This window comes from Oncorhynchus tshawytscha, linkage group LG01 (assembly GCF_018296145.1).
Source record: "Oncorhynchus tshawytscha isolate Ot180627B linkage group LG01, Otsh_v2.0, whole genome shotgun sequence".
In the NCBI taxonomy this organism is placed as follows: Eukaryota; Metazoa; Chordata; class Actinopteri; order Salmoniformes; family Salmonidae; genus Oncorhynchus; species Oncorhynchus tshawytscha.
In genome coordinates this window covers 89,213,753-89,234,119 of record NC_056429.1, presented here as the reverse complement: position 1 = coordinate 89,234,119, position 20,367 = coordinate 89,213,753, and the positions used below count along the sequence as shown (strand labels likewise).

The 20,367-nt window shown below is 43.6% G+C and overlaps 1 protein-coding gene across 1 annotated transcript in view; it reads left to right on the top strand.

Annotated features, from left to right (window-relative positions):
• Positions 1–650: 650 nt before the first annotated feature.
• Positions 651–20,367, top strand: part of LOC112259685 (serine/threonine-protein kinase WNK4-like) — a 111,741-nt gene continuing 92,024 nt past the window's right edge. The window contains exons 1-2 of the mRNA XM_024434291.2: positions 651–766; positions 1,019–1,698. Coding sequence (XP_024290059.2) covers positions 1,048–1,698 — 651 coding nt within the window. The 5' untranslated portion in view covers positions 651–766; positions 1,019–1,047. The remainder of the gene's footprint in view (positions 767–1,018; positions 1,699–20,367) is intronic.

Below are 20,367 nucleotides of genomic sequence, written 5' to 3'. Positions count from 1 at the left end.
AATTAATTTATTTCAATTGACTAATTTCCTTATATGAACTGTAACTCAGTAAAATCTTAAAAATTGTTGCATGTTGTGTTTATATTTTTGTTCAGTGTAAAAGTAGCAGCTAGAGAGAGCCCTTTATATGGAATAGGGTGCAATTTGGGATACAAGAAAGGGAGACATGCCCCTGTGACATTACTGACCTGCACTAGGCAATGAGGTTAATCCCATGCTGCTCTGATTCACCTCACCATGAGGTGAGCCATTTACTTGGTTCTATGGTATTTGGTAATATAATTACATAACTGATTCATTAATTACATAACTGATTCATAGGAGCTCTGTGTTTGGGGTTGTTGTTTAACACCTTACATGCACACAGACAGAGATAACAGTATTGTAATTTAAATGCTTTTTATCCACATAACCTAACTCAGAACAGGAAAATCATGTTATCAACGATTCCAAAGAAAATAAGGAATATACACACGAATGGACATATACCTCATGAAGTCAGTCATTTGAGAAGAGGCTCTTGTTTGTGAATCAAGCGCTGCATGCTGCGTCACATTGCCCAGGTAAACTACAGGAGACTGTTTATGGGGGCGGAGTTGAGAGCGCCCGCGGGTCTCGGTCGATATAGACAGAGGCTTTCATTTCTTCACTAGAGGTTACAGCTGAGTTTACGACTCACACATACAAGAGCAATGAACGGTCCGGTCGACTCGGATTATCTGACATGGATTATGTGATTTTTTCCCGAATTTGAACACCTTTTCAGGTAAACTATTTCAATTCAATTGCATAATTGAGAATATTTGTTTTTGTCAGTCTATATTGACCTAAGTTAATTGTCTTGTACAAGGCTACGTGCCACACAATTTACCCTATGTTCCACAACTAAACTAATGTGTAGAATGTATAACTAGGCTGCAATGGAAAGTAGCATCAATTGCTGAAAGATATATGTAAATAGCATGCTGTTTTATTAAGGTAACGGCCGGGTTTAATTTTCTTATTTCTTTTTTTTAAGTCTCGGAAATCAGAATACGAACCATTACAATGTCACACACTGAGTTTGAGGTAGCTGGACGTGGCTTCCCAAGCCTTTCGGTCGAACTGAAAGATGACTGCTTATCTGGCCGGGTCCCGTCGATGCCACTGAGGAACAACTTGGGTGCCAGGAGAAACTCTTATGGACTTCACAAAATTAACATGGATATCGACCCACAACTCTATGGTGGGACGCTTTCAAAGGCTGTTTCTGGGTCCGCGGAGAATATTTTAACTTTGACGGAGGCCAGAGTTGAGGAGGACGACAAAACGGAGACTCCGCCGGCGTCTCCATCTCCGGTCTCCATCCCGGGCGCGAGCATCACCGGCAGCAAGTCCCCCTGTACCCAAGTCAAGGACCCGGTCACCCCTCTGGTGAACAAGTGGAGCTCGATCCAGAGCCCAAACAGACAAGATGCCAGCTCGGACTCAGACAATGAGCTTGTTCAAAATAAACCACACAACGTGTTGTCACGCAGTCCGTATGAAAGCAAATGGGAACAGGAGGAGAGGGAGGACATTGAGACCAAAGCTGTGGCCACCTCACCTGATGGAAGATACCTGAAATTCAACATTGAGATTGGGAGGGGTTCCTTTAAGACCGTTTATAAAGGACTGGACACAGAGACTACTGTGGAAGTGGCATGGTGCGAGCTGCAGGTGAGTGATAGACATCATTTTACATTATTATCATGAAACAATGGTGCTCATGATGTCATCAGACCTTTTTTTTCGTGCTGAATTGCTAATATGATAAACATAGTTAATTTAAATCTATTGGCACCATAGAAGTTATCCTTCTTTATTTTTGTGCATGTGATTTAGTCTATGGGGATAATTAGCTTGATGCTTGGTGACACTGCTTTGACACTACCAACTGCTCCTGTCCTAGTGCCAGTAGTAGGTTATGTAGTGACATTGGACCAGGTGGGACATAGACACCTCAGAGTCCTAGGCCCATACTTTTCACCTTCACCTTAGAATAGGCCTAATTCATACTTCATAGGCCTACACTCAGTACAAAACCCCAACAACCTCATGGGTGTCCCTGTGGTGAAAGTTTCAGCGCAATCTGTGACATTGGTTGGTAATCCATATTCTCTGTGACATTGAGCTGGCTCCTGTGGCTCTTGCATGCCAGGAGGTTAACCTGTCAACGGTCTGCTGCTCCAACTGAGCCAGTCTGCCTGGCCGGCCAGCCTGCCTGCCGTGATCCCCTCTAAGCTGTGTTCTCAGTACCAACCAGTAACACCAGCTCCCTGCCTCTCTCTCTCTCAGCCTTGCTCACATGTAAACTAGGAACTGCCAAAGTCGCAGATGATTTTAATTCTTCCCTCACTCAACTACAAATTCTCAATCCCACAAGAGAAACCTATTGACTGACTGACTGTGCTATTAGATTATTCACTCACTGTTATGTATGAATCATTTGTATTGAGGGTTCTTTTATGGTCTGTCTGAACCCCTCCCCACACACTCATTGAATGGCTAGCTTTAGCAATTTTGAGAAATATTTGGATGATTCATTGGTCAAATGAACCAGTTATCTACCTTTGAAAATACATTATCTAACTGGGGATAGCTAACACAATGTCACAAAGTATGACTCACTAGCCAGTTAACTTTCATTCTGAAATAACTTCATATTTACGAATTAGTCAGATATTAGTTTAGATCATCTTGAAATTGTCATGGGAAGCATGTCACCCTATCACCTACAGTAGAACCTGATGAACATGGGGGGAAGCAATCAAATTGGCCAGCCACAGTTATGCTTTTTTTGTCCTACCAGATCCCCGATGAGAAGGTTCTAGCTAGTGTATCTCTCTTTCCTTCAACTCTTGTTGGATGTAGATGTCCGGTTTGTCAGGTCCCAGGCTTCCATGACTGTTATTTACAAGTTATTTACAATTAGCTTTAGCACCACCTGATAGAGCAGATCTAGTCTCGCTTCCAGAAGTAAGTCGTCTGGCACGAGAGACTGGGAGGGAGACTAGAGCAGATACAGAAGTTCTGACTGAATGCACATTTAAGTGGCCCAGGATGGTCCATTTACTTTGTGCTGTTATAATTTATGCTATGAAATCCTGCGATTTCATTGGGGCAGTCCCTCCTCATAGCAAATAGCTGGGGAAAAAACAGCCTGGTCTCATAGACTAGACATAACAAAGTAATTGTAAATCTGGGACACTCAAATTAGTATGATATGTTACGTTTGGTATGGTACGTAAGACAGATGGTTACTTAAGTCAAAACCAAAAGTAGGGTGGTTGGTTGGTTGGTCGAGGTGGATGGGTTGGTGGGTGTACAACGTGAATGTCTAGCAACTCAAAGGTTGTGAGTTCGAATCTCATCATGGACAACATTTGAACTAATTAGCAACTTTTCAACTTTTTAACTACTTTGCAACTACTTAGCATTCTAGCTAACCCTTCCCCCAACCCTAACCTTAATCCTTTTAGCTAACACTTCTCCTACGTCTCACCCTAATCCCTAGCCTAGAAAACGATAGCCAGCTAAGTAACGTTAGCCAACTAGCTAGAATTCGTAGCATTTCATACGTTTAGCGAATTTGTATCATATTGCACATTTTGCAAATTTGTAACATATTGTACGTTTTGCAATTTAAACTTATAATACAAATTGTAATTCGTAACGTATCATACGAAATGGGTGATAGACATCCACAGATTAATACCTTCCTTTTTGAAACGTACCATATCATACTAAATGGTGTGTCTTAGATTTACATACAGTATAATACGAAATGCTCTGAGACTAGGTTGAAAACAATCCAAGCAATGTTAGTGCGCCTATGTGCCCACGGAGCTGCTGCTGGCAGAATCACTGAGGGGCAGAGTAGTAAGTAACTGAACAGCAGCTTTTGAACAATATATTTTTGAAACAGGAAAATGTACACAGTACACTTTTATGAGCATTTAAAATATAATCCGTGAATAATATAATATATACAGTGGGGCAAAAAACTATTTAGTCAGCCACCAATTGTGCAAGTTCTCCCACTTAAAAAGATGAGAGAGACCTGTAATTTTCATCATAGGTACAGTTCAACTATGACAGACAAAATGAGAAAAAAAAATCCAGAAAATCACATTGTAGGATTTTTAATGAATTTATTTGCAAATTATGGTGGAAAATAAGTATTTGGTCACCTACAAACAAGCAAGATTTCTGGCTCTCACAGACCTGTAACTTCTTCTTTAAGAGGCTCCTCTGTCCTCCACTCGTTACCTGTATTAACGGCACCTGTTTGAACTTGTTATCAGTATAAACGACACCTGTCCACAACCTCAAACAGTCACACTCCAAACTCCACTATGGCCAAGACCAAAGAGCTGTCAAAAGACACCAGAAACAAAATTGTAGACCTGCACCAGGCTGGGAAGACTGAATCTGCAATAGGTAAGCAGCTTGGTTTGAAGAAATCAACTGTGGGAGCAATTATTATACAAGACCACTGATAATCTCCCTCGATTTGGGGCTTCACGCAAGATCTCACCTAGTGAATGACGTGCAGAGAGCTGGGACCAGCCAGGGACTCAAATCCTGCAGTGCCAGATGTGTCCCCCTGCTTTAGCCAGTACATGTCCAGGCCCGTCTGAAGTTTGCTAGAGAGCATTTGGATGATCCAGAAGAAGATTGGGAGAATGTCAGATGAAACCAAAATATAACTTTTTGGTAAAAACTCAACTCGTCGTGTTTGGAGGACAAAGAATACTGAGTTGCATCCAAAGAACACCATACCTACTGTGAAGCATGGGGGTGGAAAAATCATGCTTTGGGGGTGCTTTTCTGCAAAGGGACCAGGACGACTGATCCGTGTAAAGGAAAGAATGAATGGGGCCATGTATCGTGAGATTTTGAGTGAAAACCTCCTTCCATCAGCAAGGGCATTGAAGATGAAACGTGGCTGGGTCTTTCAGCATGACAATGATCCCAAACACACCGCCCGGGCAACGAAGGAGTGGCTTCGTAAGAAGCATTTCAAGGTCTTGGAGTGGCCTAGCCAGTCTCCAGATCTCAACCCCATAGAAAATCTTTGGAGGGAGTTGAAAGTCCGTGTTGCCCAGCAACAGCCCCAAAACATCACTGCTCTAGAGGAGATCTGCATGGAGGAATGGGCCAAAATACCAGCAACAGTGTGTGAAAACCTTGTGAAGACTTACAGAAAACATTTGACCTCTGTCATTGCCAACAAAGGGTATATAACAAAGTATTGAGATAATCTTTTGTTATTGACCAAATACTTATTTTCCACCATAATTTGCAAATAAATTCATTAAAAATCCTACGATGTGATTTTCTGGATTTTTTTTCTCATTTTGTCTGTCATAGTTGAAGTGTACCTATGATGAACATTACAGGCCTCTCTCATCTTTTTAAGTGGGAGAACTTGCACAATTGGTGGCTGACTAAATACTTTTTTGCCCCACTGTATATATACTATATCTTTTTTTTATCTAACTTTTTTTTACCAATCCAAGTGTGGCACCTCCTCTAACCCTTACCGGGTGTATCAGGGAAGACTTCTTATAGGGAGAAGTTGTGATGAACGTTCCTTTATTTTACATTGAGAGATAGAGAAGGGCTGCTGCTTCATCTTGGGACCACTCCCGTGTATTGTGGTAAATCAAATCTTTGAAAACATTGTTTGTATTGAAATCCCAAGTGTTGTTTCTGTTTGAAACACATCCCATAAAAATAATCTCCCACTGAGGAGGGTGTAGGCTACTGAGCAACAGAGGCCCAGGCCTGGACAGCAGCAGCCAGGACACAGTTGGATCTCCTTCAAGGAGCTGAGAGACAAGGTGTGTATCCCAAATGGCACCCTATTCACTATTTAGTCCACTATAAAGGGAAAAAGGTGGCATTTGGGATGTAGACAAGGGAATTTTACCTGATTCGTATTCCCCTTTCTTCACCTACATCTCTCAGAATATAGTTTAGTTTGGTTTAGAGGCCAGTTGGTTACCTGCATTACTCTGGCTAGCTGCCATGTTCAGTTGTTCATGGTGGTTTGGTTTCTCCTCTCTCTCTCTATAGGACAACGAGGCTTTAGCTGGGTTAAGGCCCCTAATCACCTCTAATGAGCTTTAAGGTGGCCGTTGTTGGTGTAGTTAGCACTACAGTATTCTGTTCTGTTCTGGATGACTGTGTGATAACGCTCTCGGTAGCCGATGTGAGCAAGACCTTTAAACAGGTCAACATTCACAAAGCCGCGGGGGCAGATGGATTACCAGGCCATGTACTCAAAGCATGCACAGACCAACTGGCAAGTGTCTTCACTGACATTTTCAACCTCTCCCTGACTGAGTCTGTAATACCTACACGTTTCAAGCAGACCACCATAGTCCCTGTGCCCAAGGAAGCGAAGGTAACCCGCCTAAATGATTACTGCCCCATAGCACTCACATCGGTAGCCATGAAGTGCTTTGAAAGGCTGGTCATGGCTCACATCAACAGCATCCTCCCAGTTACCCTAGACCTACTCCAATTCGCATACCACCCCAACAGATCCACAGATGACGCAATCTCAATCGCACTCCACACTGCCCTTTCCCACCTGGACAAAAGGAACACCTATGTGAGAATGCTGTTCATTGACTACAGCTCAGTGTTCAACACCATCGTGCCAACGAAGCTCATCACTAAGCTACGGACCCTGGGACTAAACACCTCCCTCTGCAACTGGATCCTAGACTTCAACACTGGGGCCACTCAGTAGTGTGTATTTAGTCCCCTCCAGTACTCCCTGTACACCCACCACTGCTTGGCCAAACACGACTCCAACACCATCATCAAGTTTGCTGATGACACAACATTGGTAGGCCTGATCACCAACAACAATGAGATAGGGAGGAGGTCAGAGAACTGTCAGTGTAGTGCCTGGACAACAACCTCCCTCTCAATGTGAACAAGACAAAGTAGGTGATTGTGGACTACAGGAAAAGGCGGGACGAACAGGCCCCCATTAACATCGACGGAGCTGTAGTGGAGCGGGTCGAGAGTTTCAAGTTCCTTGGTGTCCACATCACCATCGATCTGTCATGGTCAAAACACACCAAGACCGAAGAGGGCACAACAAAACCTTTTCCCCCTCAGGAGACTGAAAAGATTTGGCATGGATCCCCAGATCCTCAAAAGGTTCTACAGCTGCACCATCGAGAGCATGGTGGGACCGGTTGCATCACCGCCTGGTATGGAAACTGCTCGGCATCTGACGGTCAGGCGCTACAGAGGTTAGTGTGTACGTTCCAGTACATCACTGGGGCCAAGTTTCCTGCCATTCAGGACATATATAATAGGCGTTGTCAGAGGAAAGCCCATAAAATTGTCTGAGACTCCAGTCACCAAGGTTATGGACTGTTTTCTCTGCTACCACACGACAAGCGGTACCGGAGAGCCAAGTCTAGGACCAAAAGGCTCCTTAACAGCTTCTGCACCCAAGCCATAAGACTCCTGAACAATTCATCAAATGGCTACAGGACTATTACATTGACCACTCCCCCCTCCCCCCTCCATTTGTTTTGTACACTGCTGCTACTCGCTGTTTATTATCTATGCATAGTCACTTCACCCCTACCTACATGAACAAATGACCTCTAACCTGTACCCCTGCACACTGACTCGGTACCGGTATCCCCTGTATATGGCCTCGTTATTGTTACGTTATTGTGTTACTTTTGATAATTTTTTACTTTAGTTTATTTGGTAAATATTTTCTTTACTCTTGAAATGCACTGTTTGTTAAGGGTTTGTATAAGTAAGCATTTTACGGTAAAGTCTACACTTGTTGTATTCGGCGCATGTGACATAGTTTCATTTTGATTAGATTATTCTGACCTCAGGGGGAAGCTGCTTTAATTGCTCCGCCTCTTAGTACTGCTTTGGTTTTATCAGTATCTTTGTCGCACCTGGACTACTGTTCAGTCGTGTGGTCAGGTGCCACAAAGAAGGACCTCGCACCTGGACTACTGTTCAGTCGTGTGGTCAGGTGCCACAAAGAAGGACCTCTCACCTGGACTACTGTTCAGTCGTGTGGTCAGGTGCCACAAAGAAGGACCTCGCACCTGGACTACTGTTCAGTCGTGTGGTCAGGTGCCACAAAGAAGGACCTCGCACCTGGACTACTGTTCAGTCGTGTGGTCAGGTGCCACAAAGAAGGACCTCTCACCTGGACTACTGTTCAGTCGTGTGGTCAGGTGCCACAAAGAAGGACCTCGCTCCGGGACTACTGTTCAGTCGTGTGGTCAGGTGCCACAAAGAAGGACCTCGCTCCTGGACTACTGTTCCGTCGTGTGGTCAGGTGCCACAAAGAAGGACCTCACTCCTGGACTACTGTTCAGTCATGTGGTCAGATGCCACAAAGAAGGACCTCGCACCTGGACAACTGTTCAGTCGTGTGGTCAGGTGCCACAAAGAAAGACCTCGGAAAATTACAATTGGCTCAGAACAGGGCAGCACGGCTGGCCCTTAAATGTACACAGAGAGCTAACATTGATAATATGCATGTCAATCTCTCCTGGATCAAAGTGGAGGAGAGATTGACTTCATCACTACATGTTGAATGCACCGAGCTGTCTATTTAAACGACTAGCACACAGCTCAAACACCGATGCATACCCCACAAGACATGCCACCAGAGGCCTCTTCACTGTCCCCAAGTCTAGAACTGACTATGGGAGGCTCACAGTACTACATAGAGCTATGACTACATGGAACTCTATTAAACATCAGGTAACTGAGTCAAGCAGTATTATCAGATTTAAAAAAACAGGTAAAAATACAACTTAAGGAACAGCCGGGACTGTCAAGAGACACATAAAGGTACAGACACAAGCATACACACACAAGCACACACACTCTACACACATGTACATTGTAATATTGTTGTATGGTGGTATTATACATTTTGTATTTGTCAAGGGTGTGTACGGGAGGCGAAGTCAGGTGTAGGAGAGCAGAGTGTAGTGAACAGGCGCACTTTAATTCCGTTCCACAAAATACAGCATGTAAAAACAATAACGTGCCAAAAACACGGAACATGGCAAAGGTAAAGCGCCCGACAATAATCCACAGTACAAACAAACAATTACACACAAAGACATGTAGGGGAAACAGAGGACTAAATAATGCAGTAATCATTGAATGAAAACCAGGTGTGTAATGGAACAAGACAAAACCAATGGAATATGAGAAATGGAGCGGCGATGGCTAGAAAGCCGGTGACGTCGATCGCCGAACGCCGCCCGAACAAGGAGAGGAGCCGACTTCGGAGGAAGTCGTAACAGTATTGTAGATATGTAGTGGTGTAATAATGTTGTATGGTGGTATTATACAGTGCCTTGCGAAAGTATTCGGCCCCCTTGAACTTTGTGACATTTTGCCACATTTCAGGCTTCAAACATAAAGATATAAAACTGTATTTTTTTGTGAAGAATCAACAACAAGTGGGACACAATCATGAAGTGGAATGACATTTATAGGATATTTCAAACTTTTTTAACAATTAAAAACTGAAAAATTGGGCGTGCAAAATTATTCAGCCCCTTAAGTTAATACTTTGTAGCGCCACCTTTTGCTGCGATTACAGCTGTAAGTCGCTTGGGGTATGTCTCTATCAGTTTTGCACATCGAGAGACTGAAACTTTTTCCCATTCCTCCTTGCAAAACAGCTCGAGCTCAGTGAGTTTGGATGGAGAGCATTTGTGAACAGCAGTTTTCAGTTCTTTCCACAGATTCTCGATTGGATTCAGGTCTGGACTTTGACTTGGCCATTCTAACACCTGGATATGTTTATTTTTGAACCATTCCATTGTAGATTTTGCTTTACGTTTTGGATCATTGTCTTGTTGGAAGACAAATCTCCGTCCCAGTCTCAGGTCTTTTGCAGACTCCATCAGGTTTTCTTCCAGAATGGTCCTGTATTTGGCTCCATCCATCTTCCCATCAATTTTAACCATCTTCCCTGTCCCTGCTGAAGAAAAGCAGGCCCAAACCATGATGCTGCCACCACCATGTTTGACAGTGGGGATGGTGTGTTCAGGGTGATGAGCTGTGTTGCTTTTACGCCAAACATAACGTTTTGCATTGTTGCCAAAAAGTTCAATTTTGGTTTCATCTGACCAGAGCACCTTCTTCCACATGTTTGGTGTGTCTCCCAGGTGGCTTGTGGCAAACTTTAAACAACACTTTTTATGGATATCTTTAAGAAATGGCTTTCTTCTTGCCACTCTTCCATAAAGGCCAGATTTGTGCAATATACGACTGATTGTTGTCCTATGGACAGAGTCTCCCACCTCAGCTGTAGATCTCTGCAGTTCATCCAGAGTGATCATGGGCCTCTTGGCTGCATCTCTGGTCAGTCTTCTCCTTGTATGAGCTGAAAGTTTAGAGGGACGGCCAGGTCTTGGTAGATTTGCAGTGGTCTGATACTCCTTCCATTTCAATATTATCGCTTGCACAGTGCTCCTTGGGATGTTTAGGGCTTGGGAAATCTTTTTGTATCCAAATCCGGCTTTAAACTTCTTCACAACAGTATCTCGGACCTGCCTGGTGTGTTCCTTGTTCTTCATAATGCTCTCTGCGCTTTTAACGGACCTCTGAGACTATCACAGTGCAGGTGCATTTATACGGAGACTTGATTACACACAGGTGGATTGTATTTATCATCATTAGTCATTTAGGTCAACATTGGATCATTCAGAGATCCTCACTGAACTTCTGGAGAGAAGTTTTTGCTGCACTGAAAGTAAAGGGGCTGAATAATTTTGCACGCCCAATTTTTCAGTTTTTGATTTGTTAAAAAAGTTTGAAATATCCAAAAAATGTCGTTCCACTTCATGATTGTGTCCCACTTGTTGTTGATTCTTCACAAAAAAATACAGTTTTATATCTTTATGTTTGAAGCCTGAAATGTGGCAAAAGGTCGCAAAGTTCAAGGGGGCCGAATACTTTCGCAAGGCACTGTACATGTTGTATTGTAGATATGTAGTGGTGTAATAATGTTGTATGGTGGTATTATACATGTTGTATGGTAGATATGTAGTGGTGTAATAATGTTGTATGGTGGTATTATACATGTTGTATTGTATATATGTAGTGGTGTAATGTTGTTGTATGGTGGTATTATACATGTTGTATTGTATATATGTAGTGGTGTAATATTGTTGTATGGTGGTATTATACATTTTGTATTGTATATACAGTGAGGCAAAAAAGTATTTAGTCAGCCACCAATTGTGCAAGTTCTCCCACTTAAAAAGATGAGAGAGGCCTGTAATTTTCATCATAGGTACACTTCAACTATGACAGACAAAATGAGAAAAAAAATTCAGAAAATCACATCGTAGGATTTTTTATTAATTTATTTGCAAAATATGGTGGAAAATAAGTATTTGGTCAATAACAAAAGTTTATCTCAATACTTTGTTATATACCCTTTGTTGGCAATGACAGAGGTCAAACGTTTTCTGTAAGTCTTCACAAGGTTTTCACACACTGTTGCTGGTATTTTGGCCCATTCCTCCATAGATCTCCTCTAGAGCAGTGATGTTTTGGGGCTGTTGCTGGGCAACACGGACTTTCAACTCCCTCCAAAGATTTTCTATGGGGTTGAGATCTGGAGACTGGCTAGGCCACTCCAGGACCTTGAAATGCTTCTTACGAAGCCACTCCTTCATTGCCCGGGCGGTTTGTTCGGGATCATTGTCATGCTGAAAGACCCAGCCACGTTTTTCATCTTCAATGCCCTTGCTGATGGAAGGAGGTTTTCACTCAAATTCTCACGATACATGGCCCCATTCATTCTTTCCTTTACGCGAATCAGTCGTCCTGGTCCCTTTGCAGAAGAACAGTGTGTGTGTGTGTGTGTGTGTGTGTGTGTGTATATCCGTTATCTCTGACAGAGGGGTTAATGTTCAGTGTCAAAACAGAGGCAGGGTTTCGGAGGGTCTCCTATTAATTTAGCTGCTAAACATCAACACTGTCTATCCTCTCAGAGCCCACAATATGACTGTGTCCATCTTATCTGCACCAGCCCCATATTATATTGACTTACTGAGGAAAGTGGAGGGGGCCCACAATGGTGCAGTGTAGATGCCAACACGTCATGATGATGTGGAGGGGGCCAGTGTAGATGCCAACACGTCATGATGATGTGGAGGGGGCCAGTGGAGATGCCAACAAGGCATGATGATGTGGAGGGGGCCAGTGCAGATGCCATCACATCATGATGATGTGGAGGGGGCCAGTGTAGATGCCAACCATGTCATGATGATGTGGAGGTGGGCCAGTGTAGATGCCAACACGTCATGATGATGTGGAGGGGGCCAGTGTAGATGCCAACCATGTCATGATGATGTGGAGGTGGGCCAGTGTGGATGCCAACACGTCATGATGATGTGGAGGGGGCCAGTGTAGATGCCAACACGTCATGATGATGTGGAGAAGGCCAGTGTAGATGCCATCACGTCATGATGATGTGGAGGGGGCCAGTTTAGATGCCAACACGTCATGATGATGTGGAGGGCCAGTGTAGATGCCAACACGTCATGATGATGTGGAGAGGGCCAGTGTAGATGCCAACACGGCATGATGATGTGGAGGGGGCCAGTGTAGATGCCATCACGTCATGATGATGTGGAGGGGGCCAGTGTAGATGCCAACACGTCATGATGATGTGGAGGGGGCCAGTGTAGATGCCATCACATCATGATGATGTGGAGGGGGCCAGTGTAGATGCCATCACATCATGATGATGTGGAGGGGGCCAGTGTAGATGCCAACCATGTCATGATGATGTGGAGGTGGGCCAGTGTAGATGCCAACACGTCATGATGATGTGGAGGGGGCCCAGTGTAGATGCCAACACGTCATGATGATGTGGAGAGGGCCAGTGTAGATGCCAACACGTCATGATGATGTGGAGGGGGCCAGTGTAGATGCCAACACGTCATGATGATGTGGAGAGGGCCAGTGTAGATGCCAACACGTCATGATGATGTGTAGGGGGCCAGTGTAGATGCCAACACGTCATTGTGATGTGAAGGTGGGCCAGTGTGGATGCCAACACGGCATGATGATGTGGAGGGGGCCAGTGTGGATGCCTCTCCAGCTCATTTACATCCCTATTCTAATCCATTTCTATGGTCGATACCCCTCTTCAGCTCATTTACATCCCTATTCTAATCCATTTCTATGGTCGATGCCCCTCCTCTCCAGCTCATTTACATCCCTATTCTGATCCATTTCTATGGTCGATGCCCTTCTTCTTCAGTTCATTTTACATCCCTATCCTAATTCATTTCTATTCCATTGAAAATAAAAACAAATCTAAAATGACTACAAAAAGTTTCCCTCAGTCATCATAATATGCCATTGTTCCGCTTCAGTCGATGAGAATGAGCGAATGGAGAGAACGTGTTGATGACTGTGTTGAGTGTTAGCTAAATGTTCTACCCCGTGTTGCTGCCTAGCCTCTCTCCTGGAGGTAGAACCTGGCTCTGACCAATGGGAGACCAGAAAGACCGCTCATAGAACACTCAGTGGAACATAACAGACCAAAATCATATCTCCCTGTGCCAGTAGAAATGATTGAGCTATTGTTCTTGCTACTTTTATGCACATGACACATGCCATTATCATTACAGGAGACACTCTCTGTGTATTAATACTTCAGTGGGACTCATATTCTTTTTGGACTCAACAATGGGCCAGAATCCATATCATTAACCTTTCCAGCCTATAAAAATATGTGAATAAAAATGGTTTGGTGACCCACATTTCATTGGATGATTAGCTTTCTTTGTTTAAAATGAATCTGATTGGATGGTTTGTTCCTTGCCTATTACCCAATCTCTGAGAGATTAGGTATAATAGTAGGCATAAACAGTAGGCATAATCCTGTTTTTTGATTGGCTGTCCCTTCTTCCTGCTCCCACCACTTACGGTGCTCATTAGTTTGATCTGTCTTTCATTTTCTTTCCAACTGCAATGGTGCTGTAGAATGTTGCTGTAGAATGTTGCTGTAGCATGTTGCTGTAGCATGGTAGCATGGTACTGTAGAATTGTAGAGTGTGGAGTGATGCTGTAGCATGGTGCTGTAACATGGCACTGCAGCATGGTGGCATGGTGCTGTAGTATGGTGGCATGGTGCTGTAGTATGGTGCTGTAGATTGGTCCTGTAGAATGGTGATGTAGCATGGAGCATGGCTGTAGCATGGTGCTGTAGAATGGCACTGTACCATGGTGGCATGGTGCGGAAGAATGGTCCTGTAGAATGGTGATGTAGCATGGTGGCATGATGCTATGGTGCTGTAGCATGGTGCTGTAGAATGGTGGCATTGTGCTGTAGCATGGTGCTGTAGTGTGGTGCTGTTGAAGGGCTGTGTAGCATGTTTGTGTAGCATGGTGCTGTAGGATGATTCTGTAGGATGATTCTGTAGCATGGTGCTGTAGAATGGTGCTGTAGCATGTTGCTGTAGAATAGTAGAATGGTGCTGTAACATGATAGCATGGTGCTGTAGCATGGTGCTGTAGAATGGTGCTATATAATGGTTGCATGGTGCTGTATCATGGTGCTGTAGAATGGTAGCATGGTGCTGTAACATGGTAGTATGTGCTGTAGCATGGTGCTGTAGAATGGTACTGTAGCATGGTAGAATGGTGTTTTAACATGGTGCTGTAGAATGGGGCTGTAGCATGTTGCTGTAGCACTGTCGAAAGGTGGTGTAGCATGGTGCTGTAGAATGGTAGCATGGGTCTGTAGCATGGTAGCATGGTGCTGTATAATGGTAGCATGGTGCTGTAGCATGGTAGCATGGTGCTGTGACATGGTAGTATGGTGCTGTAGCATGGTACTGTAGCATGGTAGCATGGTGTTTTAACATGGTGCTGTAACATGGTACCATGGGGCTGTAGCATGTTGCTGTAGCATGGTCAAATGGTGCTGTAGAACTGTGTTGTAGCATGGTGCTGTAGAATGGCGCTGTAGCATTGTAGCATGGCGCTGCAGCATGGTAGAATGGTGCTATAGCTTGGTGCTGTAACATGGTAGTATGGTGCTATAGTATGGTGCTGTAGAATGCTGCTGTAGAATGGTGCTGTAGGATGGTGCTGTAGGATGGTGCTGTGGGATGGTGCTGTGGGATGGTAGCATGGTGCTGTAACATGTTAGCATGGTGCTGTAGATCCACATCAGTAGAGAAACTGGTTTAAACTCTAGGAAAAAACAATATCACACCACAGCTGCATGGTATTGACAGTGTACCATGGTCTGTTTTGGGGGAAAACATGTGGTCATGTGTGGTCACTCAGGAGTGTGGGGCTTGGAGGTCTAGATTGGTGCAGCGGTCTAAGGCACTGCATGTCAGTGCAAGAGGCATCACTATAGTACCTGGTTCGAATCCAGGCTGTATCACATCCGACCGTGTTTGAGAGTCCCATAGGGCGACGCACAATTGGCCCAGCGTCGTCGGGGTTTGGCCAGGGTAGGTCGTCATTGTAAATAATAATTTGTTCTTAACTGACTTGCCTCGTTAAATAACCACCACCCCACCACACAGTTAATCCTCTGTCAATGTTGCGACTACAGTGATGAATGGGTTAATGGCGTAATGAGTGTTGGACACACTAATGGCTATAACCTATTTCGGATCAGCACCTCACACCACATGGTCAAACAGAACAACAAACATTCAAACGTGTTTTCTCAGTCAACAGCTTATAGTATGTACTTTAATAGAGCAAGACACCCCTTTAGGGATACTAAAGCCCCCCCCTGCTCAAACTGCACTCTAAAAAAAGATGGGTTAAAAACAACCCAATTGAGGTTATTTGGTAACACGGTGCTATTGGACAAAACACAGCTGGGTTATTTTGACCCAATAAATTGAGTTGTTTGGATTACCAAACATGGGTTAATTTAACAATCCGTTGGGTTTTTAATCACTTTCATGCTGGGTTGGCCCAGCAGCTGGGCCTTTTTAATGCAATCCTCATCTTATTTTTAGGAGGCGTGGTTTGTTAGGGGCATGGCTTTAGTGGCCACCCTTGAGAGTCATTTCTGTTCATCATGTTAAGTTTGTACACCACAAATGTTAATTGTCCTTGTATTTTTTTGCACATTAAATATTTTTATATCAAATTAATAACATTATTTTCTCCATATTATAACAAAATGGTGACTATCCAAACATTTGGATATGAATAGACTCTTGAGGGACTCACACACTCATACACTAATAAAAGCTACAAAAGTGTCAGTGTTCAGCCTTAACACGTGATAACAATACAACAGAACGGATTAAACAGAATCACATTTACTCACACAAGTGGACAAAAGTAACTATCTGAAAGCCACGCCTCTACTAAGCCACGTCTTCAGTCTTCTGATCTGACCCGCTTGGTCATATCTCAATAACCCAGCATCAACAACCCAACTGTGCTCTTTTTAAAGGAAACAAATGCCTGCAACCCAGCAGCTGGGTCTTCCAAACAACCCAGCCTTTTTTAGAGTGTGGAAGCCAACTGGACATCTAAACAAAAGTCAAATATATCATGTCCATACTTTATTTTTTAAATATGAATTGTTTGTCATTTCCTTCTCACTTTTTTTTTTACACCAAATTACAAACATAAAAACACTGACTACATCTCCTCTGCCAAGACCCACATGCTCACACTCACATCCTTATTGCTTGCATTATTGTTTGCCACATGGCCACATTAAATTGTACCAATTTGTTTTTCTCAGTCACCAATGCTATTTCAATATTTCAGTAATAAATCATTTGAGTTATTCATTGTGTTAATGATGGTCAGATTAATTTATTTCCAATCCTTTTCTGACTCAAATAAGATTCCCTCAAAGTTGTTCTGATGTCCAAAAGATTTCAAATAGAAATTTCATGATATGTAACTTTTATGTTGCTTGTATTTGAAACTATCTACATTGCTGAGTCCAATATTACTTTTCAATTCTGTCATGGAAATAAATGTATACTGTACTGTACAAAAATATGAACGCAACATGCCACAATTTCAAGCATTTTACTGAGTTACAGATCATATAAAGAAATTAATTAATTAGGCCCTTAATCTATGGATGTCACATGACTTAGCAGGGGCACAGCCATTGTTGGGCCTGGGAGGGCATAGGCCCAACCACTTGGAAGCCATGTTTACTCACTGGGTAGCCAGGCCCAGCCAATCAGAAGGAATTTTTCCCTACAAAGGGCTTTATTACAGACAGAAATACTCCTTAGTTTCATCAGCTGTCCGGGTGGTTGGTCTCAGACAATCCAGCAGGTGAAGAAGCCAGATGTGGAGTTCCTGGGCTGGCATGGTTACACGTGGTCTGCGGTTGTTAGGCAGGTTGGACTTACTGCCAAATTCTTAAAAACTACACTGGACGTGGCTTATGGTAGAGAAATTAACATTCAATTCTCTGGCAGCAACTCTGGTAGACATTCCTGCAGTCAGCATGCCAATTGCACGCTCCCTCAAAACTTGAGACATCTGTGGCATTGTGTTGTGTAGCAAAACTGCACATTTTAGAGTGACCTTTTATTGTCCCCAGCACATGGTACACCTGTGTAATGATCATGCTGTTTAACTACTGTAGGAAGTTGTTCATGTTCTTAGCTTTACCCTTTGAAAATAGACACGCAAAAGATTCTGGAGATGAGCATGTGCATCTTCAATATGTACCCATTGTTCCTATTTAGTGCATTTAACTGTATGGGGTAGTGAGGTTAAAGGCTTTGGGTAGTGAGTTGATACAATTTCAAGTCCGGAAAGTTAAAACCACCCTCACATTTAGGAAGATGTAAAACTTTCCTTTTTATTATAGGAATTCTATGAGCCCATATAAAATCAGTTAGGAACACCATTGACTACAGCTCAGCGTTCAACACCATAGTGCTCATGAAGCTCATCACTCTGCTAAGGACTCTGGGACTAAACACCTCCCTCTGCAACTGGATTCTGGACTTCCTGACAAGGCCGCCCCAGGTGGCAATAGTAGGCAACAACACGTCTGCCACGCTGATCCTTAACACTGGGGCCCCACAGGGGTGTGTACTTAGTCCCCTCCTGTATTCCCTGGTCACCCACAACTGCATGGCCAAACAAGACTTCAACACCATCATTAAGTTTGCTGATGACACAACAGTGGTAGGCCTGATCACCGATAACGATGAGACGGCCTATAGGGAGGAGGTCAGAGAACTGGCAGTGTGGTGCCTGGACAACAACCTCTCCCTCAATGTGAACAAGACAAAGGAGCTGATTGTGGACTACAGCAAAAGGCGGGCCGAACAGGCCCCCATTAACATCGACGGGGCTGTAGTGGAGCGGGTCGATAGTTTCAAGTTCCTTGGTGTCCACATCACCAACTAACTATCATGGTCCAAACATACCAAGACAGTCGTGAAGAGGGCACGACAAAACCTTTTCCCCCTCAGGAGACTGAAAAGATTTGACATGGGACCCCAGATCCTCAAAAGGTTCTACAGCTGCACCATCAAGAGCAACCTGACCAGCTGCATCACCGCCTGGTATGGCAACTCCTCGGCATCTGACCCCAAGGCGCTACAGAGGGTAGTGCGAATGGCCCAGTACATCACTCGGGCCAAGCATCCTGCAATCCAAGACCTATATAATAAAATTGTCAGAGACTCCAGTCACCCAGGTCATAGACCTGCTACTGCACGGCAAGCGGTACCGGAGCGCCAAGTCCAGGACTCAAAGGCTCCTCAACAGCTTCTACCCCCAAGCCATAAGACTGCTGAACAATTCATAAAAATCGGCACCAGAGAATTTACATTGCCCCCCCCCCCTTTTGTACACTGCTGCTACTCACTGTTTGTTTGTTACCTGTGCATAATCACTTTTTATTTTAGCCTACTTGGTAAATATTTTCTTCTTCTTGAACTGCACTGTTGGTTAAGGGCTTGTAAGTAAGCATTTCACGGCAAAGTCTACACTTGTTGTATTCGGTGCATGTGGCAAAAAAGTTTGATTTGATTTGATGACCGAGTATACTTTTTAAAACTTTTTTGTCTTTGATGGAGTTATTGGTATTACCGAAAATAAATAAATAAATAAAGACAAAAACTTTGGGAGCCATTCCATTCTAAAGAGGCGACCATGTCAGCGTGCATTGTGCCCTGCCCGCCACAGGAGTTGCTAGAGTGCGATGCGACAAGAACATCACTGCCTGATAAACCCTCCCCTAACCTGGACGAAACTGTACCAATTGTGTGCCTCCCCTGTGTATTCCGGTCGTGGCTGCCTGTCAGATTTGACTTCAGCTGAGTATGAGATTATGATACTGACACAATGCTGGTAGTTATTTCCACTATCTCATTGGTTGGACACATCATTGGATAGAGTTGAATCCCCTTTGGCTCTGAAGGGCACTATAAAGAGCTCTCCTCGCCTCTTGCATACTATCACGTCGTTAACTATTGTATATCTGGTAGTCATGGTTGGCACCGCACAATACAGTGTTGTCCTCTCTCTGTAAACAGAACACATAGGTTTTTATTCCAAATGGCACCCTATTCTTTACATAGTGCACCCATTTAAGGGACTCGGTCAAAAGTAGTGCACTATGTAGGGAATAGGGTGCCATTTGGGATGCACACACAGATGTAGGATCTTTTTTTGATCACCTTCTTGCAGGAGAACTTTCCTTCAATTAAGGACATTTTAAACTTGTAGTGTATTTGAGGTTTAAAAGGCTTCTGAAGTTTAAATTCTACTTCTACAAATTAAAAATACATCTGGAAGTGGAATATGGAATATTCCAGTGGAATATGGACATTTCCACATGTGGTAAGGTGAATTGCCTGCACTAAAGAATGCCAGACACCGTTGACTATTTTTCAGTCCCTCACAGATATTGTACATACATACAGTGCCTTCGGAAAGTACTCAGACCCCTTGACTTTTTCCACGTTTTGTTACGTTACAGCCTTATTCTAAAATGGATTAAATTTTAAAAATCCTTAACAATCTACACACAATACCCCATAATGACGAAGTGAAAACAGGTTTTTAGAGTTTTTTGCACATTTATAAGAAATGTAAAACAGGAAAACCATATTTACATAAAAAATTGCTACATGATTGAAGGTCCCCAATAACACAGTGGCCTCAATCATTCTTAAATGAAAGAGGCTTGGAACAACCGAGACTCTTCCTAGAGCTGTCCGCCTGGCCAAACTGAGCAATCAGGGGAGAAGGGCCTTGGTCAGGGAGTTGCCAAAGAACCTGATGGCTACTCTGACAGAGTTCTAGAGT